The 19,765-nt window shown below is 42.9% G+C and overlaps 1 protein-coding gene across 5 annotated transcripts in view; it reads left to right on the top strand.

Annotated features, from left to right (window-relative positions):
* The first annotated feature begins 1,625 nt into the window (after positions 1–1,625).
* The window catches only part of LOC114701439 (enoyl-CoA delta isomerase 2), a 31,694-nt gene continuing 13,554 nt past the window's right edge, over positions 1,626–19,765 (top strand). The window contains exons 1-3 of one of the 5 annotated variants that reach the window (XM_028881549.2): positions 1,626–1,726; positions 6,055–6,126; positions 18,350–18,512. In XM_028881549.2, coding sequence (XP_028737382.1) covers positions 18,405–18,512 — 108 coding nt within the window. In that variant the 5' untranslated portion in view covers positions 1,626–1,726; positions 6,055–6,126; positions 18,350–18,404. Of the gene's footprint in view, positions 1,727–6,054; positions 6,127–17,449; positions 17,846–18,349; positions 18,513–19,765 lie in introns of those variants that run through there. The other 4 variants (XM_037205801.1, XM_028881540.2, XM_037205800.1 and 1 more) reach the window with 4 other exon arrangements.

A 19,765-nucleotide genomic window follows, 5' to 3' on the forward strand; every position in this document is an offset into this window, starting at 1 on the left:
TTTTCTGTGTCAACTTGACTGAATTACAGTATCCAGACATTGGATTGTAAGAGCCAGAGGTGATTAATGGTTCTGAGAACTGCATCTTCCAGACACAACAGGACTTATGAACATAAGAAGGAACAGAGACTGTGACAGCATGCCAAAGTCTGCATGGGTTCAAACCAGACAAAATACCAGCACTGAGAAGGGGGACATGGACACACAAAGTCCCACCCCTAACCAAGAAGCTATGTGCAATCGATAACTGTTGGATAAGGGAAAATCAGTTTTCTCCAATGGAATGTCACGGGTGTGTCAATCATGTTCATGCCCAGGAGCAGTTGGCCAACACAAAATGGACTCCCCGGTTTTTGTGTGCACTTTTGTGTTTTGGTAGTTTTTTTGTCCTATTAATTTTTTTAGTTTTATTTTCAATTTTTTGTTGTTTTTTTTTTCTGCTTTTAGTTTAAAGAAAGAGAAAGAACATGAAATTGTGTGGGTAGCAAGGTGGGGAAGATCTAGAAGGAGTTAGGGGAAAAAAATTAAATAATTTCTCTCTCTCTCTCTCTCTCTCTCTCTCTCTCTCTCTCTCTCTCTCTCTCTTTCTCTCTCTCTCTCTCTCCTCCCCCCATTTGGTTCTACTTCTCTTAGAGAACACTGACCAAAGCATTCAAGTTCTTTCCAGCAATTTTGCCCAGGCATTTGCCCCTAAGACCTGCAGCCATTTCCATCACCTTAATCCCAGCAGTTTGTGGAACCTGCCATCTGTAGTGCAGACGGGAAGGCAGACACAGGCAGACAGCAACAGCTGACAGTGTGTGGCTCTCTGAGAGCCTTCTCTACTTCCTGTGCCAACCACAGTCTGCAAAATACAAGCTTCAAACAATGCTGCACTTAATTTGGAAAAATTGCAGGGAAAGACCTCACCAAAAAGTCGAATCAAACCCAAACCATATGTAGCACCCCTGAAAGAGACCATTCAGTGTGTCAGCCCCCAACATATTCCTAAGAATTTACTAAGTACCTAGTGTCACAAGCTGGTATTGATACAATGGACTCACAGATTAATAAGGTACAGCCACCAGCAGAAGCCTGCAATGTTTTGAAGGTACCTAAGGCATTCCCTTCCTTGGGCAACTCCATAGGTGGTGTCCCACACCTAGTTTGGAAATCTATGACTCCTGAGAGAAACAATAACCTCTGTGTAGAGTAACTCCAATTAAACTTCTAAATATACGGTATATATATACACACACATATATAGATATATGTGTGTGTGTGTGTGTGTGTGTGTGTGTATTAGGCTTCCACGTGTTTTTTTAAATATTCTTAGTATTATTTATCTGCCCTTTCTACTCAACCATATCCCCATTTAAGCCTTCCCCCTATTCTTGCCCTACCTCCCACTACACCGTTTTTAGGGTTTTGAAAGTAAAGACAAATTCATTAAAAGACATATCTTTTAAGTTTTTGTGACGGTAATGATTTTTAATTTTAGTAAAACCGGAGTATTTAGTAGAGAATTGCAGGCTTTGTTTCCTAACGAGGTTAAAAATTTACCCTACACTGTGTAGTTGCTCTGTGACGTCACCAGGTGGCAGCAGAAGGACTTCGTGACTTTTGGCCATTGGCTTTGGGTGGGTTGGGGGAGGGGAGACGACTCAGTCTCTTGTGTTTTGCTGGTGGAGAGTGGTGGATTTTCGTCTTGACTTCAGATACGCCGAAGCAATACAGCAGGTTAAAAGTAAGTACCCTGAATGGTGGGACTGACTTTACAGCCCACTGCCAACTGAGTATGTGGGCAGGAATCGCTGAGGACAGACATCGACGAGACTGTCAGACCCGAGCAGTTGCCCCACCCCCACGCCCAGGCAGCCTTTCCTTGGTGTTCCTGAAGGGTAGTCTGAAGGCTGGTGGCCTCCTGTGTGTTCTCTGCCACTCAGGCATTAATTAGGATTTAGTTCTGTCCGCTCAGATTTTGAATACACCAAAGATCTTTGTCCTTGATTTTCTAATCTGTGCTTCAGGAACTCACAGCTGTCGGTTGAAATCCCCAGGCGGTCAGACCCAAGATGCTCCCATAGGAATCAAAACGTGCTGACCAAATCCCCGATAGGGACCTAAGTAGCTTTTTCTGAAAATGCTTCTTGCCTTCAGAGACAGGATTTTTGCCAGACCTTGTAACCAAGCTAATAATATGCCTTGAGATCATTTAAAACTATGTACTCAATTCTGTGTTATCAACCTGGTTAAGTTTAATCAGCCTTTAAAAAAACAACGTAACCAACTTTACTATCCTTTGGACTTTCCATGTAAACAGCTTTTGCAACCTAAACTAAGTGGATAGATTTAATTTTAATTTTAATTTAACTACTCTTCCATGACTCTGACCCAGAAGTGTGTGTGTGTGTGTGTGTGTGTGTGTGTGTGTGTGTGTGTGTGTGTATGTTGGGGTAATTATTTGCTGAAAGCAGCCAGCAGGTTGGAAGCAATCTTAAAAAAAAACAAGAATAAGTAAATAAATAAATAATGCTAGGATTCATGAGAAGTCCCATAAAAGACCACCAGACACGGATGCAATCAACAAGAACATTTGATTCTCCAGAGCAAAAATTCCAGCATGCTGGGGTCAAACCACCTGACAAAGTGGCAAAATGGAGACCCTGAGAGAAGCTCCGCAGGCAGGCTCCTTTTAAGCATGGCTAGGGGATTCCAGTTGTGGGTTAAGTGTACTTTGAAGTGATTGGGTCTAGACCCTTACTGATACAGGAATCATTTTATGATTGGCTCGTGACATAGGTGGTTGTGTTGGGGTATATTTGACTTAAAATAGCAAGAATAGTTCCTGCTTGTGGCTTGTGATTAGCTACCAGATTGGATGCACTTCCTGAGGGTCTGATTGAAGCCAGCCATGAGTCAACATAGGACGGTGGGGTAATAGGAGGGAGGGGAGATGACACACCTGGCCCTTTTAGGATCAGCAGTCCTGTTAGAAGAGGGGATGGCCCCTTCAATAAAAACACAAATATCCTATGAATGTTGGAAACAATATTTGGATATAGGATGAGGTTTTGAGCACTATTTTGAGTCAGCTTTCACTCATAAAAGCAGTTAAAGATTTTTGTTTGGAAAAAGACTAATTCCTCATTTCTTTCCCACACCATGTTTCCTTTGATAGACAACAAATACAGAGCAAAGCCTTTGTTACAGACAACAGGAACAGACAGACATGACACATACACACCCGACAGACAACAGGCTGCAGACCACAAATGACATACAGAAAGAAGGCACACAAAGAAGTGAAGAATTCAAATTTGGCCTCACTCTTGCTCGGAACTGCTCCAAGAGGAAGACTTGTTTTTATTCCTCAGTGCAGTATCAATGAAGAAAATGGTGGGGTAACTTCATGCAACCTACCCATACCATCCCATGTACCTTAAATAGTCCCTGCATTGGCTATAATACCTAAAAAATTATAAATACCATGCAAATACTTCGTGCTTTCTATTGGTTAGGGACTAATGAACAGAAACATATGTGCATGTTTAGTACAGGTTCAATTTTCATTTTACAAATATTTTTGATTTGTGCTTGGTTGGATCCATAGATGTGGAACCACAAGATGGAAACAGAATAGTAGGTCTTTATTTACTCTACTTGGAAATGCCTGCACCAATGGCCAGTAGGGGTGCTGTAGAGATGTTTCTAGCATGGGGGGAAAAAAATGAATAATAGACTAGAAGACAACCAAAGTCCCTTCTAGACCTAGGATGCCATTGTCTATAAACACAGCAATTGTGATAGCCATCCCCCACCCCTTACAATGAGCATCCCTGGGGAGAAGGAGTTCCCACATGAGCCACAGCTCATACCAGGCAGCCTTGAGCTAGAGAAGCTGCCTCATCTGCCCCTTCCTCTGTTCCCCTCACTGCTCTGTGCTTCCTCCAGGGCCTTTACCTCCACAGTGACTTCACATTTACTTGAGAGTTTATTACATCAAGGCCTACCTTCTAGTCTTCCCTGAGAACTAGTCTAGTGGAAGAACATCCTTTCTCTAGGACCTTAAACACAGTAGGAGCTCAGTTATCACATAAATGTCTACCTCTGGTCCATTGTTTTTCATGATTGGAAGTTATCTGATGGTCTGTTGCTTTCATGACCATTTCACACTTCATTGAGCTACTCCTGGTTTTCTGTAGCTCATTTGAGTGACAGGTGATCAGTCATTTGAGAAATCTTCCTTCTAGCAAAGTTGATGCTTCATTTTGACCTTCCTAGACTTTGCTCAAACCTGTTTCTTTTGATGTAACTCCAGTGTCTCAGGCTGCCACTGTTACAGAAATAATTTCCTTTTCCAGTTAGAAATTACTCTGCACACTGGGAGATTAATAAAGGAAAAATTCTTTACTAAAAAAAGTGTATAGCTAGCTGTGGCTAATGCCTGAAGAAGAGTCAGGCTTAAACAGAAGATTTTACTAACATATCCACATACCCTGTCATCCTTAAACCTCTTTGAGGCCCTTGCCCAGATTACACTTTGAACAATTTAAACAAAGACAAGGAGACTGATTTACAAAGCAAAGATCGCCAGAATTAGAATTATTTCTTAAATTCACCAGTGATGTTCTTTTCCCGTAGCTGTTACCCAGGTTCATCTTGCTCATCTGGCAGAATTATGCTTCTCCTGATAAAAGCACAGGGGACTTAGCAGCCCTTGAGCTGTCCCTTAGAGGCACGTGCTTTGCTATAGGAAGGGGCCTAATGGCTGATGATTGTGTCCTTTGTTAAGGGAATGGAGCCTAATTGGAGGTCAATCTTGACTAATAAACATAAGCAGAAACTTTCTCAGCAACCCCAAACTCCAATCATGACACAGAATTTTCTTTCTTACCGTTTCTGAAAAGCCTGGCTAGTACATTACTTATCTCCAGTCACATTGGAGGCAGCACCACTTTAGCTAAATTCTACTTTGTGTAATGTAATATTTGCTAGGCAAGCTCATTAGTAAATTCTTTATAGCATAAATTTTACTACTTCAAGGTGCAGGAGAAACATCACCACCTCCATTTGGGAGAGAGTTACAACTATAATAAACACATATTCTCTCTACCTTTTACCAAAATACATCTGAAGATAGCCACATTCTTTTCAACTTTGAAAATTCCTCAAATTATGTTGTCTCAGGGGACTATGTGTATCTTAGTGGCCCCCAGAAGATAAAGCAGGAGAGATTTACTTCAAAGATCAGATAGTGTGCAGGGAAAAGAACCTGCAGAGTTACTATGTGACTCAATGTGATCTTCAGTAGCACTTTTTCACTTCCTAAAGTGAAGTCTTTAGTTTTGTTCTCAGTAACAGGTTTGGCCAGATAGACCTCCTCTCTCCCATTCCCAAAAAAATCTGTCATTATGGCTATAACATTTGTCCTAAGAGCAACTACCCCATCCCTTGTGAAATCAGGCACCAAGCTTACTTTAGTAAAGATATATCTTAATCCCCAAGGGAAGTAATTCACAATAGAGGTGTTGCCTAGATATCTAATGTTGAAACATCATAGCTGGGTATTTAGCCGAAATATGTCAAGCAGGGCCCAGTGGAAATACTTCTCCCAATAGTAACAACCAAGTGGAGTTTCATCATCTGTCAGTTAACCCCTCACCCTTTTCAGTGTTCACAAGTATGGCCAAATGATTGCATGACATATAACAATGAATGGTATTTTTTCCTAAGACCTGGACAGGAATGTGATAATAACAATAAATCACAAGTGGTATATGGGTGTTGTTGCCTGCAGTTTGCCTAGTTGTCCCACTTTCCCTTAGTAGATGGCCACTGGCAAACTGGTTATTTTAGTATTAATTTAATTACTAATGTGGAGACTTGGATAAGAATGGCTCCCATAGACTCATATCTTTGAATGTTTAGTCACAAGGGAATGGCACAATTTGAAAGGATTAAAGATTGGGAGGTGTGTTCTTGTTGGAGGAAATGTATCTCAAGGGGTTGGCTTTGGAGTTTCAAAAGCCCACCATGCTGAGTCTCTCTCTCCCCCTCCCTCCCTCCCTCCAGCTACTTCTCCAGCACTTGCCCGAATGCCACATGCTCCCTTCCATGATGATAATGGTCTAAGCCTCTGAAACTGTAAGTGAGCCCCCAATTGAATGCTTTCTTTTAAAAGAGCTGCCTTGGTCATGGTGTCTCTTCACAGCAATAGAACAGTGATAAGACAACTTATATTAACATTCAGGTCACACATCACACCTCACACAGTAATATGTGTATGTGTAGGCTATATAATGGCTGCAGGCACAAAGGATTAAAGAAGTCTCAGAGTTCAAACAAGGCTCTAATGAAGCAGGACAAAGGGTTGATTAACATGTATAGGGACCCTGAGGCTGCTAGGTAAGATAGAAGATATAGGCGAGCTCCCACGAAGGATGGCAGGAGGCACACACAGCTGTGTTGTAATGTGAGCCAAGCTGCAGAAGCACAGGATTGGTGTGGACTGGACAGGAGGGCTGAGAGACAGCAGGATGAGCACAGGACAAGTCCAGTGGGCTCTGTCAAGCAGTGGGGGACCATGCTGAGCTGAAGCCCAAAGAAAGCAGCAGTCTGCTTTTACTCTCTGTTTTCCTATCACAGCAATGCAAACGTGGGAGTGGATGGCTACCAGTAGACAACCAGAAAAGAGACTTCCATTACTCCAAAGTACTAGGGAGACACGGAGAGTCAGTGACATCAGGAAGGCATAGCCACCTGTAACTTAAGACTTCAGTAGCCTCTTAGGACATCCCTTTGAGGTAGCCAGCTCCTTGATGGTGTCATAGAAAAGAATTTCAGGATGAGCCAGAGTGAGACAAAGTTAGTGGATTAAACATTTAGACAGGAAGTATAGTACACAATCCCAAAACGGGAGAGTGGACTCCTTGAAGGAATCACACTTACATGTCTTCCCAAGGCATCATCCTTGCAGAGGTGCAGAGACCCAAACCAATGAGACTGTCTCATTTTGACTTTTCCATGATAGCATTTCACATAGGCCAGGCTGGCTTCAATTTTGCTATATAGCTGAGACTGGCCTTGAACTCTATCCTTCCCCCTCCACTTCCCAAGTGTTGATATTACAGATGCATGTGATAGCTGGCAAGTTTGCTCACCTTAGCAAACAAGACCTCATGCCAAATTTTGATGTGTTTCATTGAAAAGAAATGGAAATCTTGTAAGAGGTGAGGTAAAAAACTGGTCCAATGTTTTTACAGCCCTGTGTGCTCAATCAAATGCAGTGTTAGGAAAATCCAGAGACTGCCCCCACTGCTTCACCCTGTCTCAAGGCTGTCCTCCACAGTTGTCTATGGCTACCCTCTATTGAACTGAGGGTTAATCACTCCAGAATACAGTGTCTTCTAGCTGAGTGTCCTCAGCAGGGAGACACAGCCTCCAAATCAGAGGGTCTTTATTCTTATGACCTGCTCTGGGGCCTGTTGTTACTGATGTCATAACTTTCTGGTTGAGTCAACGAATGGCTATCACTTTCTGTAAGTAGAAAATGAAATGCTAGCTCAACCAATGAGAAACCAAGAGAATCACATTCCAGAAAACAAACAAACAAAAAAAAAAAAAACAGTTCTCCCCACTAAATAAACATATAAAGCTTATCTTTTAAGAAAGGGACTCAACAGACATGTGGAGAACGTTGGTTAGGAAAAAAAAATCAACAAATGGACATATGACCCTTAAGGCAAAAGCCGGAATAGTCAAGTTCGTAGAGACAGACATAGAATGACGGTGGGTAGGGTGGAGGTGGGAGCAAGATAGAAGTTGCAGGTTCATGGGTCAGAATTCCAGCTTTGAAGGCTGAAAAGCTTCTGGAGATGGACTGTACAACAGTGTGAAGGCTCCTAACACTACCAAGCTGTCCACTTAAAAATGTTCGAAAGGATAAACTTGGTATCATGCATGTTTTGCCACAAAATAATAGCCTCATTATTCATTGTTCATAAATGCCATGTTTTTGTTAAAATATCCCCACCTAATAATTTCAGGTGATCTTAGACTCAAGGGTTTTTTTTTTCTATCACATCTTTTCAGTATCTTAAATTTAACATTAACATCCCTGTTGGTTAATCTTGATTGCCAACTTGATAGGATTGGGAATCAACTAGGGAACAAACCATTTGGTAGGTCTATATGGATATTTCCAGAAAGGATTATCTGACAGCGGGGGGGGGGGGGCCGGGGACACCCACCTCCTAAGAAGAATGCACCTTCCCATGAATATTCCCATGGGTGCCTCAGGTATGGGAAGGGCCTAGGAAAAACTGTTGCTTCTTTACCTGCTCTCCTTTGCCCCCTGCTAGTGATAAAGTGTATCTACTCTGTTGAGTAGAATACAGCTTCTTGTATCTTCCACTGAGGACAAAGACCAGGAGGCTCTACAAGAATCCTCTTGGCCTTCCTCACTAGATGGGACTTCTGAGGCATTCAGCCTCATGGATGAGCATGGAGGGGTCTTAACCTCTCCAGTGCACATTCAGCCATCTTGGACTACCCAATGTGCATTCTGTCTGCCAATCTAATGAATCCCACTTGTAATATATAGTCTTTCTATCAGTTCTGTTTTCTAGATAACTCAAATACAATACTGCATTCATTTCCCTAAATTCAATTTTACATAGATTAGTTTTGTTAGTATTAAAATAATAAATGATTTCAATTTTGATACATTTACATTTTCTAACTTAAAAAAAAAAAGATTGCCTCTCAAAAAACGCCTAATGCTTTCATTGAAATTCTGGTTATTGACTGTCTTCACTCACAAGAATAATTAACAGATAAAAAACCACTGTGGCCATGAGTTTTAGCTCCCAGATCACACAGTCACTAATTCTGAGATCTTGAAATCTACTCAGACTCTGGGCTTCAATTTCATGTCAGTAAAATAATAAAAAACAGTGTACTCTGGAAAACTGTGGCCCATTGATGATGCTGAGCTTAACTCACTGAACTTCAGCACCCTTGAACTCTTGCTAATGTTACATAACAAAGATGTGGACCCACACTACAAAAGCCTTAGTGTGTGGCTTTCTGGAACTGATACAGAGGGAAACATACTGTCCTTCTCTGTATAGCAAGAGAAGAGACCCGAAGTCCACAGCCAATTCATCAAGGGCTCAACTTTACTCCAGTGTCCTTTGCTAATGCCTGGCACCCAAGAGATGATCAATAGATGCTTTCTGGGGACACGATTGACAAACGAAAGAATGAATGCTTCCAATACGCCAACCTTGTCAGTGCTGCCAACACCTCCGTGAAGCAGGTGCCTGTGGCAGATGAGTAGCAGCTAAGTCATCTTACATGAATCATGTTAATGAGTTGCTTGTCCTATTGGTCTATGATTGATAGCAATACTTTCATACATTAATTCCATCTGGCCTCCCATGACATCTCAGTGCAGCATGTCATTAGATTTATGAAGATTATCTTCGGTAATAATTGGGCCTAAGATCTTGAGGGATATAAAATGAGTGCTGACTTTCTCTCTCAGAAAACTCGACAGGTGCTTAGAATTAAAAAAAAAAAAAGATTTATCCAAAAGAATAATTAGTAATAGAATATGACACTGACTGGATGGGACCCCTGAATTTTCTATCAATGAACCCACTATTTTAACATGATTCAAGTTGTTTATCACAACTGAAGAACACACTGTTGGGGAAGAGAACTCATAATCCAGCTGGGGGCCTGAGTCATGTCTCTGGAACTGCCCTGTGCTGGTTTGGATAATGCAGGAAGGGGGCTCCCGATGCAGGCAGGAAAACCAGAGGAGTCAAGGACGCAAGACCAAACCTGTGGGCCACAAAATCAAACTAATCGGGCTGGATACTCAGAAGCAGCCACTGTCGCCACCCTGCCTTTGTGAAGTGGGCTTATTAAACTGAAGAGACAGATACAAGCTGTTGCCTGAGAAATTATTTTCTTAAATACCAAAAGGAAAACTGAGGGGAAAAAAAGAGAGAGAGAGAATATCTCAAATTTTAAAAGGCATAATGCAGGAACCACGGGAATTGAGAAAATAAAAGAAGGTGTCAGTAAACTAGAAAATAGATAAGCAGAAATTAGCTAATCTGAAAAAAATCAAAATGATATGAAAAATTTTAAACAGCTACAAGAACTGGGGGTGGGGCATCTCGTCATCACTGTATCCATAGAGTAGAAGACAAGGGCATTGGATTGAGACAGACAGGATATTTAAAGAACTCCTGACTAAAACTTTCTCAAACATGAAGAAAGATATAAATTCACACATCTAAGAAGCTCATCAAACCCCAAACAAGATAAATTCTCACAACATAATGCTTACATCAAAGCCAAACCGATGAAGGACAAAGACAGAGAAACAAATTCTAGCCAGGATGTATGTAACCTCAGCACTTAGGAGGCTGAGGCAGGAGGATGGCAAGGTACCAACCAGCCTGGGTGCCATAGATTCGGGCTGGAACAGAGAGATCTTAGAAGAAGAAGAAACCGTAGAAAAGACTGCAACAAGAAGATGCATGTGTCCAGGGAGTAACAACTCAAAATTAGACAGTAGAGTACACGGAGGAGTCATCCAAACTCAAGCCAGGAATTCGAAAAAGTCTTTCAAGTGATGAGAGAAAAGAAAGGTTGACTCCAAATTCTACACATAGTGGAAATACTGTCTGGTGTGGTGTATGTGGTGTGGAGCCCCCAGATGAAGGAAGACAAACAGAAACCACTGACACATGGTTGGCTGTTCCCATCATGAATCTGATCTCTTTGGCAGAAAGGAGGAACAAATCCTATTCCAACCATAGGAAACACAATTTTGGAATTTTCTGTCTCTCCACCCTACCTTAACTCATCAATATTCCATCAAAATTTCCTCATAGATGAGCTGCCTAAAGCCAGTGATTCACTCTGAGAACACCCATACTCACCCCTTGAGGATATTAGCTGTGTAATAAAAAGCTCTCCCCAAATTCCTCATACTGTCTCCTCTATGAATTCTTTCTCTAACAATAAGATCATAGAAATGTTGGGCAGAGGTTTCTGTATCTCTTCATGAGATTTCCCCAGGCCCTCACAGTCAGCAATATACCCACTGTAAATGAACTGTTAAATAAGATTGAGACTGAGAGAAAATGATCTCAGAAAGAAACTCAGAGTAATTAACAAGAATGACAAACCCTTAGACAAACTAACAAAAAGAAAGAGAAAAAAAAATAGATTTTCTGATGGGAACAGCCAACACTATTGACATGTAATTATAATGCATTGTGTCAGTGGTTTCTGTTTGTCTTCCTTCATCTGGGGGCTCCACACCACATACACCACACCAGACAGTATTTCCACTATGTGCAGAATTTGGAGTCAACCTTTCTTTTCTCTCATCACTTGAAAGATTTAAAAAAAAAATAGAAATAAAAGGGATGTTCATCCCAAAAAAGAAAGAAAAAAAGAGGAAAAGGAGGAAAGAAAAGAAAGAAAAAGAAGGAAGGAAGGAAGGAAGGGAGGAAGGAAGGAAAGAAGGAAGGAAGGAAGACGCAAGTAAAATCTATATCGTCATTGGGGAGTGCTCTGAAAACTTATATTCCAAAACCTGGGAAACCTGGAAGAAATGGATGAATTTCTAAATGCATTTAACTTAACCAAAATTGAAGCCAGAATATATAAGTAACTCCAATAGAGCCATTACAGCAATGAGATTGAAGCTGTTATTGGAAGTCTTCTCACAAAGAAAAGTCCAGGTCTGCAAGGATCCATAGCTGGATTCTACTAAAGCTTAAGGAAGATCTAACACCAACACTCCTCAGATGGTTCAACCAAACTGAAGGGGAAAGAACCAAAATTATTCTGTGAGGCCAGAATTATTCTCATCTGGAAACCAGAGGATGACAAAAACAGATAACATTATAGAGCAGTTTCCCTGATGAACACAGATGTGTAAGTTCTTAGCTAAATACTTGCAAGCACAAGTCAGGAACACATTAGGAAGACTATATCATGTAGAGTTCATCCTGGATATGCAAGGATGATTCAACCTGTGTAGATAGATAAATGCAATATAGCATATAAATAAACTTAAGGAAAAATTACATGATCTTCTAGACAGATGCAGGCTGACACCCTGGGGCTTCTACATAATGGGCTCCACACCTGGAAAAGGAGCTGTGCTGGCCTTGCCCAGGGCATCTCAAACAAGACTGTTTAACAAGGCTGATGACCTAAGCCTTAGTTCACCCTCCCTGTGATCTAGGTGTTAGTAAGGACCCCACAGATCAACATTTTCTCTTTACTACTGCACCCTTCTCAAGCTTCCGTCATGCACAGAGCACCTTCAAAACAGTCTCTTCTTCAAGGGCAGAATGCTGTAAATAAGACAAGAATTACAGCGACACACACTGTCCCTGACATCTGAACTCGGTTACAGCTTATTAGCCTCATAGTCCCAGGGTCACACACAGTTACTGCTGAGGCACAAACAGACATCCCTCTCCTGATGGAGGCTCTTGACTCCATTCAAGTCTTCTTGTCTTTCTGCTTCATCAATAAACTCATTGCTGCTTCTCACTCATCCTGCCAATGAGTCTGGGGGACACTCTTCTGTCTCTTTAGTAGAGGCCCCTGAGTCCTGAAGGAGTTCCTCTGTCTCTCAAGTAAATGAGAACCCCTGTATTCTTGAGGATAACCATCAGGCTACCCAGCTAGCTGCATCAAGTTCATTCCTGCTGCCAGTGACAGGCCCTGAGGAAAACAGCAGAGTCTTCCCTGACTCAGATCTCCATCTTCAGTGGCTTAAAGGCATGAAAGGAGATTATGGGGCACATAGGGGTTACAGTAAGACAATGGTCAAGAGGCCTTCCACAACAGGGGGTGGGGTGGTATTCCTTTCAATAACTCTCATCTCTGTTTTCTTCCTCATAAAAATCAATCAGTCTTTGACCTCTGGGTACTAGTGTTAGAGACACATTCATTTTTGTGCAGCTGAATCCATATGAGATGAGAAAGGAAGAGATCATTACCAAGGTCCCTCCTTAGACTTAGAACACCCTCTGGAGGGGGGCAGGTTGTTAAAAGATGAAGCAAAAGAAAAGCATATTGTCTACACCAGCAATCCCAGAAAGACTGATCCTTATTTAGAACCCAACCTGGGCTACATGGTAAGACCCTGATTTGACAGGAAGTGAGGAGGAGGAGAAAGAAGCAAGAAGGGACAAGAGAAAGAGGTGGTTGGGCCTGGTGCCCCCTGTAACTCTAACATTGGTAAGGCTGTGCACAAGGAGACTTTGAGGCCAGCCCAGGCTACGCAGTTAAACTCTGCCTTAAAACAAAACAAAACAAAACAAAAAAGTGGTAGTGGGGTGTCTGGGGTGTGGCTCAGTTGGTACAGTTCTTGGTGGATCACTCCTCAGTGCTGCAAATAATCTGAGTATTTGAAAAATGCAGGCAGGAGCATTAGAAGTTCAAGGTCATCCCCAGCTAAATAGAATATGAGATACACCTGGAATACATAAGACTCAGTCTAAAAGCAACAACGAAAAATTAGGGGAAAGAGAAGGGAGGCCTGGAAAGACAGACAGAAGTATAAATTTGGCTGGTTCTGTTAGTTAACACGGGTTTAATTCACCTCAAACAGCATCAGGAAACTGAAGCAGGTAACATGAGGGTGAAGAGAGAGTACAAAGACTCTTTAGTGACTAATCGAATCATAATCGGTCCTTTCTTCCTGCAATTATATGTGAATATAATTCTCCTTAGTACCTTTTTCCCTGGTGCTTTCATTATAGGAACCTGGCAAAAGTCCAATTCCTTTGCTTGAGCTGTGACTCACTGAAAAAGAAATACCTGTAAGCATAGAGTCAATTAACACTGACTGACAGCTCACCAAAAAGGTGGCAATTGACCCGGAAGTTGTCATCACATGTGGAAACACACAAGCTAGACAGAAACTGTCAACAGTTCACTTACACTCAACAAACTGACCTGAACCTTCAGGAATAAGAGTCCCAAACACAAGGTGTTGAGGAGGAAGCCCAGGGATGAGAAATGAAGAAGACAAAAGCAATACCTGGGACTAGAATGTCTTGTATGAGCTGATGTGTAGATGAATTGCTAAAGGGTCTTATTAAATAAAAACCTGGAACTAGATATCAGAGTTGAAACCCGAAAGATCAGAGGAATAGGAAAAGCCACAGCTAACCTCACCTCACCAACTCTACAGCTTCCAAAGAGAGTTGCTTCCTGTATATCCACACCTATATGCCTTTCTGTTCTGCTATCCCATTTGCTCTGTCTGTCCAGCTACATCACTTTCTCTTCCTGCCCAGCTCTGTCACTTCCTGTCTGTCTGTATGGACCTCCAGACCTCCATGGTTAACTAGTGTTGGAATTTAAGGCGTGTGCCACCACGCCTGACTCTGTTCCCAGTGTGGCCTTAAACTCACAAAGATCCAGACAGATCCCTGCCTCCCAAGTCGTAGAATTAAAGGTGTGTGCCACCACTACCTGGCCGCTATGTCTAATATAGTGGCTGGTTTTTTCCTCTGATCCTCAGGTGCATTTTATTGGGGGACACAGTATATTGGGGAACACAATATATCACCACACTGATGACTTATACAAGAATGTTTATTAAGAAATTCATCATCTTATGTGCTATTAGCAGGGGATAGTTGCCAAGGTCAGCAGACAGCCAAATGAGATAATGTTAGGGAAAAGAACACAAGGTACATCAGACATAGCTGTTTTTACAAGTGATACTCACAGCCCACAAGGAAAGGAAGAGTCATATCTCCAGAAACTGCCATCTTGACTCCTTCAAGGCATTGGCCCCAACTTCAGACCAACCTTGTTTGCCAAGTTCACTCCTGGACAAGGACACAGAACTAAAGTTCTTGTTGTTCTTCTGCCAGAGCCTCCTTAGTCGGTCTACCTCCCTACAACAAACAGCCACAGTGTTTCCTGTCAAGCAAAGTGCCCGGAGACAAGAAATGGCGTTTAATACAGGGCAGGTGAGGGCTAACAAATTGCTAGTCTGAAATAAACTAGCCAGCTCTGGAGAGATAGGATCACAGGAGGAGACTGGAGTCAATGAGGGGCTCAGATTTCTTACACAAAACAGTGTATGGACTGAGAAAGCATGGGCAGCCAAGACCCAGAGAGGCTGAGCACCCCATTTCCAAATGGAAAGAACAAGCAGGGATGGCTACCTGTAATCCAAGGCTGAGGCAGGAGGATCAGTCAACCAAGGCCCTTATTGTGAGATTTTTGCCTCAAAAGAAAGTTTTTAAATAAAAAACAAAGAGCTGAACACCATGGTGCAAGCCTATAATCCTAGTACTCAAGAGGCAGAGGGAGGAGGATCACTGTATGTTTGAGACCAGCCTGGGATACTTAGTGAGACTATCTCAAAAAAGCTAACATAATGAATAAATGAGTGAGTGAGTGAATGAAATGGAAAGGGCAAGCATGAGAGACGATGAGACACTGTGGGCCAATCTCAGAGGTCTAATGTGTACAGTAAGGGGTTGGTTTACTTATTAGGCAAAGGGACCCACACAAGGTTCCGGTGACAGAGGAAGGATCAAGAGAATGTTGTGAGTCATGTCAGTGTCTGGATCCATTTTATGTTTCTACAGCCCAATGCCACCAGCTGGAAGAATTACAGACAACAGAAGCCAGTTCAGCATGCTGGAAGCTGGCAAGTCTAATTGTCAAGGTTCTGGCAACTGGCCAGGGCCTTCATGCTGCTTGTCACTACTCAAAGGTCTTACCTCCAAATGCCATCAACACAGGAACTGAGAGATGTTTCCCAAACAAGAACTCTGGGTCCCAGTTCAAACCACAGCAGTCAGATTTAAGATGTAGGGAGGTCAGTCAGAGAGCAGGAGGGAAGCGGGCTGCAGAGGTGGGAATCAGAGCAAAGCCAGTCAGTGCTGGTCAAGTAACAACAATGCAGAAACAGACCTGAAGGACCGAATGGGGTGAGGGAGGGGAGATAAAGCCAGGAAATAGCTATGGAAGGACAACAGGTCCACAGAGGGGAGCCAGCAGGGAGACAGGGGATTCAGGCTTCTTTCAGAGTTCTAGCTTTTGCTGTTGACTGGGCAAGACAGAATCATTCCTGACGCTATATGTGGGAGAATTTTATATGCCATGATAATAACATGACCCGATGAGATTTTAATATCATAAATAAAAACAATCACTATGGCTGACAGGTTCATCAATCATCATAGGTGCCATGCCACCATCTCAAGAAACATCTTCCAAAATACTGAGCATATACGATGAAATAGAACCCCCAAGATTCAGTGTCGTTTGAAACTTTTCCTTGGCTCTTGTGACAGCTAGGCCTGGAATTCTTCATCAAATCCCTTCTTGGGCAACACTGATCCCTGCAGTTAGCCTCTAAGGTAGGATCTAACTGAGAGACCTTCCCCCAAGGTCTTCATAAGAACCAGGAGCCCTTGCTATTAGATCTCTCTGGCTGAGGTCTTGAGGATTCTGCCATTCTTACTCTTGTCCAGAAACAATACCCTCAGGGGATGTACTGGCCAACTCTGACTGCACTGTGAACTACATCAAAAGCATGCCAATCTGATCTTTAAAAAAAAGTATTTAACTTCTTTATTTAACTTTGTCCATGTGTTTATTTATGTGTGGTTGATTTCGCATACCTGTATGTACGCACATTGTCTGTGTGTTTGGTGCCTGCTGAGGTCAGAAAGATGGGGTCTGTTCCCCTGGACCTGGAGTTATAAATGGTTATGAGCCACCATGTAGGTTCAGGGAAACCAAACCCAGGTCCTCTGCAAGAGCAACAAACGTTCTCAAACAGCCGAGGCAACTCTCTAGCCCACTAATTAGCTTTTCTATAGCTCTCTAGTATGCTTAGCACAGAATCCAAACTCCTTAGCATAGACACAGTGATCCTCACACTTAAATGGAGTGCTACCCAACCCACAGTGGTTCCCTTTCATTGAGAACTGCCCCACCCCCACGCCAGTCTCCAGTCAGACACTGTTTACACATGGCCTCTGCTCCAAGAACGTGTACATTAATGCAGTTTATACAGTGTCCTTTCATGTTCAGTTTAAACTTTATTGTGCAAGATAAGCACGTCCAGGGGATTCTTGTCCGTTTAATCTTTTAAACATATGATCCATTACCTTAAACTGAGCGTGCTCAGAAATGTGCTCCCAACTGAACCTGCTGAGAAATGGTCCAGTTTCTAAATGAATATGCTTAGGATCTCTGATTAAAATTCCCAGAGCCCAGTATCTGTCTCCGTACCCTGCTTCCAGCCCTCTTTGCCCAGTCTTGTGCCAGTCACCTTTGTACCAAGTTGGACCTGGTCCAGGAATTCTGGGCTCCTCCCCGAAACCCGCCCATTCTCCCCTCTGAAGGAGCGGCCAGCTACACGCCTTCCCCCCGGGGCTTGCATCTTAGCTGTGCTCTGCCCGCCTTATAGTCCCGGGCTCTTCTCACCGCCCGAGCTCACCCCCTGGCTCCGCCCACACCGGGAGCTCACATCTGGTTCCGCCCCCATCCCGTTCTCGCTGGGCAGTTTCAACCCGGCCTAAGCCTCAGGGCTCAATTTGTCCTGAGCATCTAGCTATGGCGGCAATGACCTGGAGACCGGCGCGGTGCTGGTGTCCGAGGTAAGCTTGCAGCCTCGGCTTTCTGGCCTGAAGTTGCCAGGGGGGTTTGTCGCCCGCCCGCGGAGCCGTCCACTCTGTCACCTGGTCTGGCTAGCAGGACAGCAGGATACTTCTTTGGCGGTGTCCCAGCTCTAAAGAGTGACCTCGAATGTCCTTCCTCTGCTGAATCTGGAAGGGTAAGGAAGGACGCACTCTGACCACCTTTGCCCACCAGAGAGACTTACGAGCTCTGGTCCCGGCGGCGCCCATGCCTACAGGCCCAGCCCGGAACTTCCTAGGGCGCTCAGTGCCTTGGCTAAGGCGACACTACATCCAAGAGTGCTAGTTAGTTGAGCGACGCCGCACACGCGTTATCAGCAGCGTGGGTTTCAAACAATCGGTTCGCTATACTGAGAGAAGTGACTGGAGAGAGCGATCTGTATTTAACAGCCCAAAGAACCGGCTCATCAGGAGCAAAGCCTGGAACCTGGTGCTTGCAGTAAAGAGGTGGCATGAATGACTTCCTCAAAAGGCAGAACCTACCTTCATTTGAATAAGTGTGTACCAGTCTGTGGGAAGTTGCTTACTTAGAGAAAAGGTTGCAGATAAGCAGGTCATTCTGATTAATAGGGGTTGGGACCAATCGGTAATTCTGCTGCAGAAATGAAAGGCTAGGAACAAATAGAAACCACTCTTTGCAGTCTTCTGCAGGTCTTGAGGTTCCCAGTGGCTCAGGTGCACCTGGGCAGACCAACTATGAGAGCCAGTCAGCAGGACTTTGAAAATGCCATGAACCAAGTGAAACTCTTGAAGAAGGACCCAGGAAACCAAGTGAAGTTAAAACTCTACGCGCTGTATAAGCAGGTAATAGCCTGAGGTCTGATGTTATTTCAACACATTTTGAACAAATGATGCCTGAAACTGATATGTTTCTTACAGGCAGCTTACAGGCTGACATCCCTTTGGAGTGTGTGCTGCAGGCTTTGTTTTGGTCTGCTTTTTATGTTAGGTCTTGATATACTATCAAAGCACAGAGTAGCCCCCCTGCTTCTCTCCAGAATAAAGAGATTTGAAAGATTTAACAATCACATTCATGTTTACATGTTTGAGTCCTTCCTGATTAAAGTAATTCGCTGAAAAGATGTTTCAGGGCAATTAGAGAAATCTGAATATTGACTGAGTTTTACCAACTATTATTTAGTAGTGTCCTGGATATTGTTAATGGTGCCATGATTATATAGTAAAATGTTGGTGTTCTGGGGAAATGGATAGTAAGTATTTAAGGGTGAAATAGTATGGTGTTTGGGATGTTTGAAGCCAATTAAAGCAAAAAAGAAAATAGGTGAAGCACATAAAGTAAAATTTAATAACTGTTTGAATGATTAATTGGATATTATAACTCATATATTTGTTTGAAAAAATTTTATAACCATTGAGGAACTAAAGGTTGCAATGGCAAAGACTTCACTCATATGTCTGCCATCCTGGACTCTTGTATTATCATTTATTAGTTTTGTCATTTCTCCTAGGTGATTAGCATAAGTCTCTCTTTATGTGGGTGTCCTGGTTGTTTTGCTTTGTTAGCTTGACATAAGCTAGAGTCATCTGGGAAGAGGGACTTACTGAGAAAATGCCTCAATGAGGTTGGCTGGTACGCATGTCTGTTGGGCGTTTTCTTGATGAATGTGGAATGTGGAATGTATCAGAGAGCAGGCTGAGCAAGCCAGTAAACAGCATTCCCCCTGGCTTCTGCTTCAGTTCCTCTCTCCAGGTTCCTGTTTTCATTTGCTGCCCTGACTTCTGTGATGTATGGAATGAGACCTGAGTGTTGTGAGCTCAAATAAACCCTGTCCTCCCAAAGTTGCTTTTGGACATGGTATTTTTATCACAGCAATAGAAATCCTAACTAAGAAATGGATGTGTATATTCAAGAACTTTACTTGTTCAAAAAGACTTTGCCCTCAGCTGCTAGGAGGAATTCTCTAACCCCATGAACTGTCATGCCTGGTACAAGCAGCTTTGTTTGCCTGGAAAGTCTAGCAGTCCATTTAGGGTACAGGGTGGTCTCAGGGTAGGCAGGTTTGCCTATGGGTTAGGGCTCTGGCAAATACTGGACA

The sequence above is a fragment of the Peromyscus leucopus genome, chromosome 5 (assembly GCF_004664715.2).
Source record: "Peromyscus leucopus breed LL Stock chromosome 5, UCI_PerLeu_2.1, whole genome shotgun sequence".
Lineage (NCBI taxonomy): Eukaryota > Metazoa > Chordata > Mammalia > Rodentia > Cricetidae > Peromyscus > Peromyscus leucopus.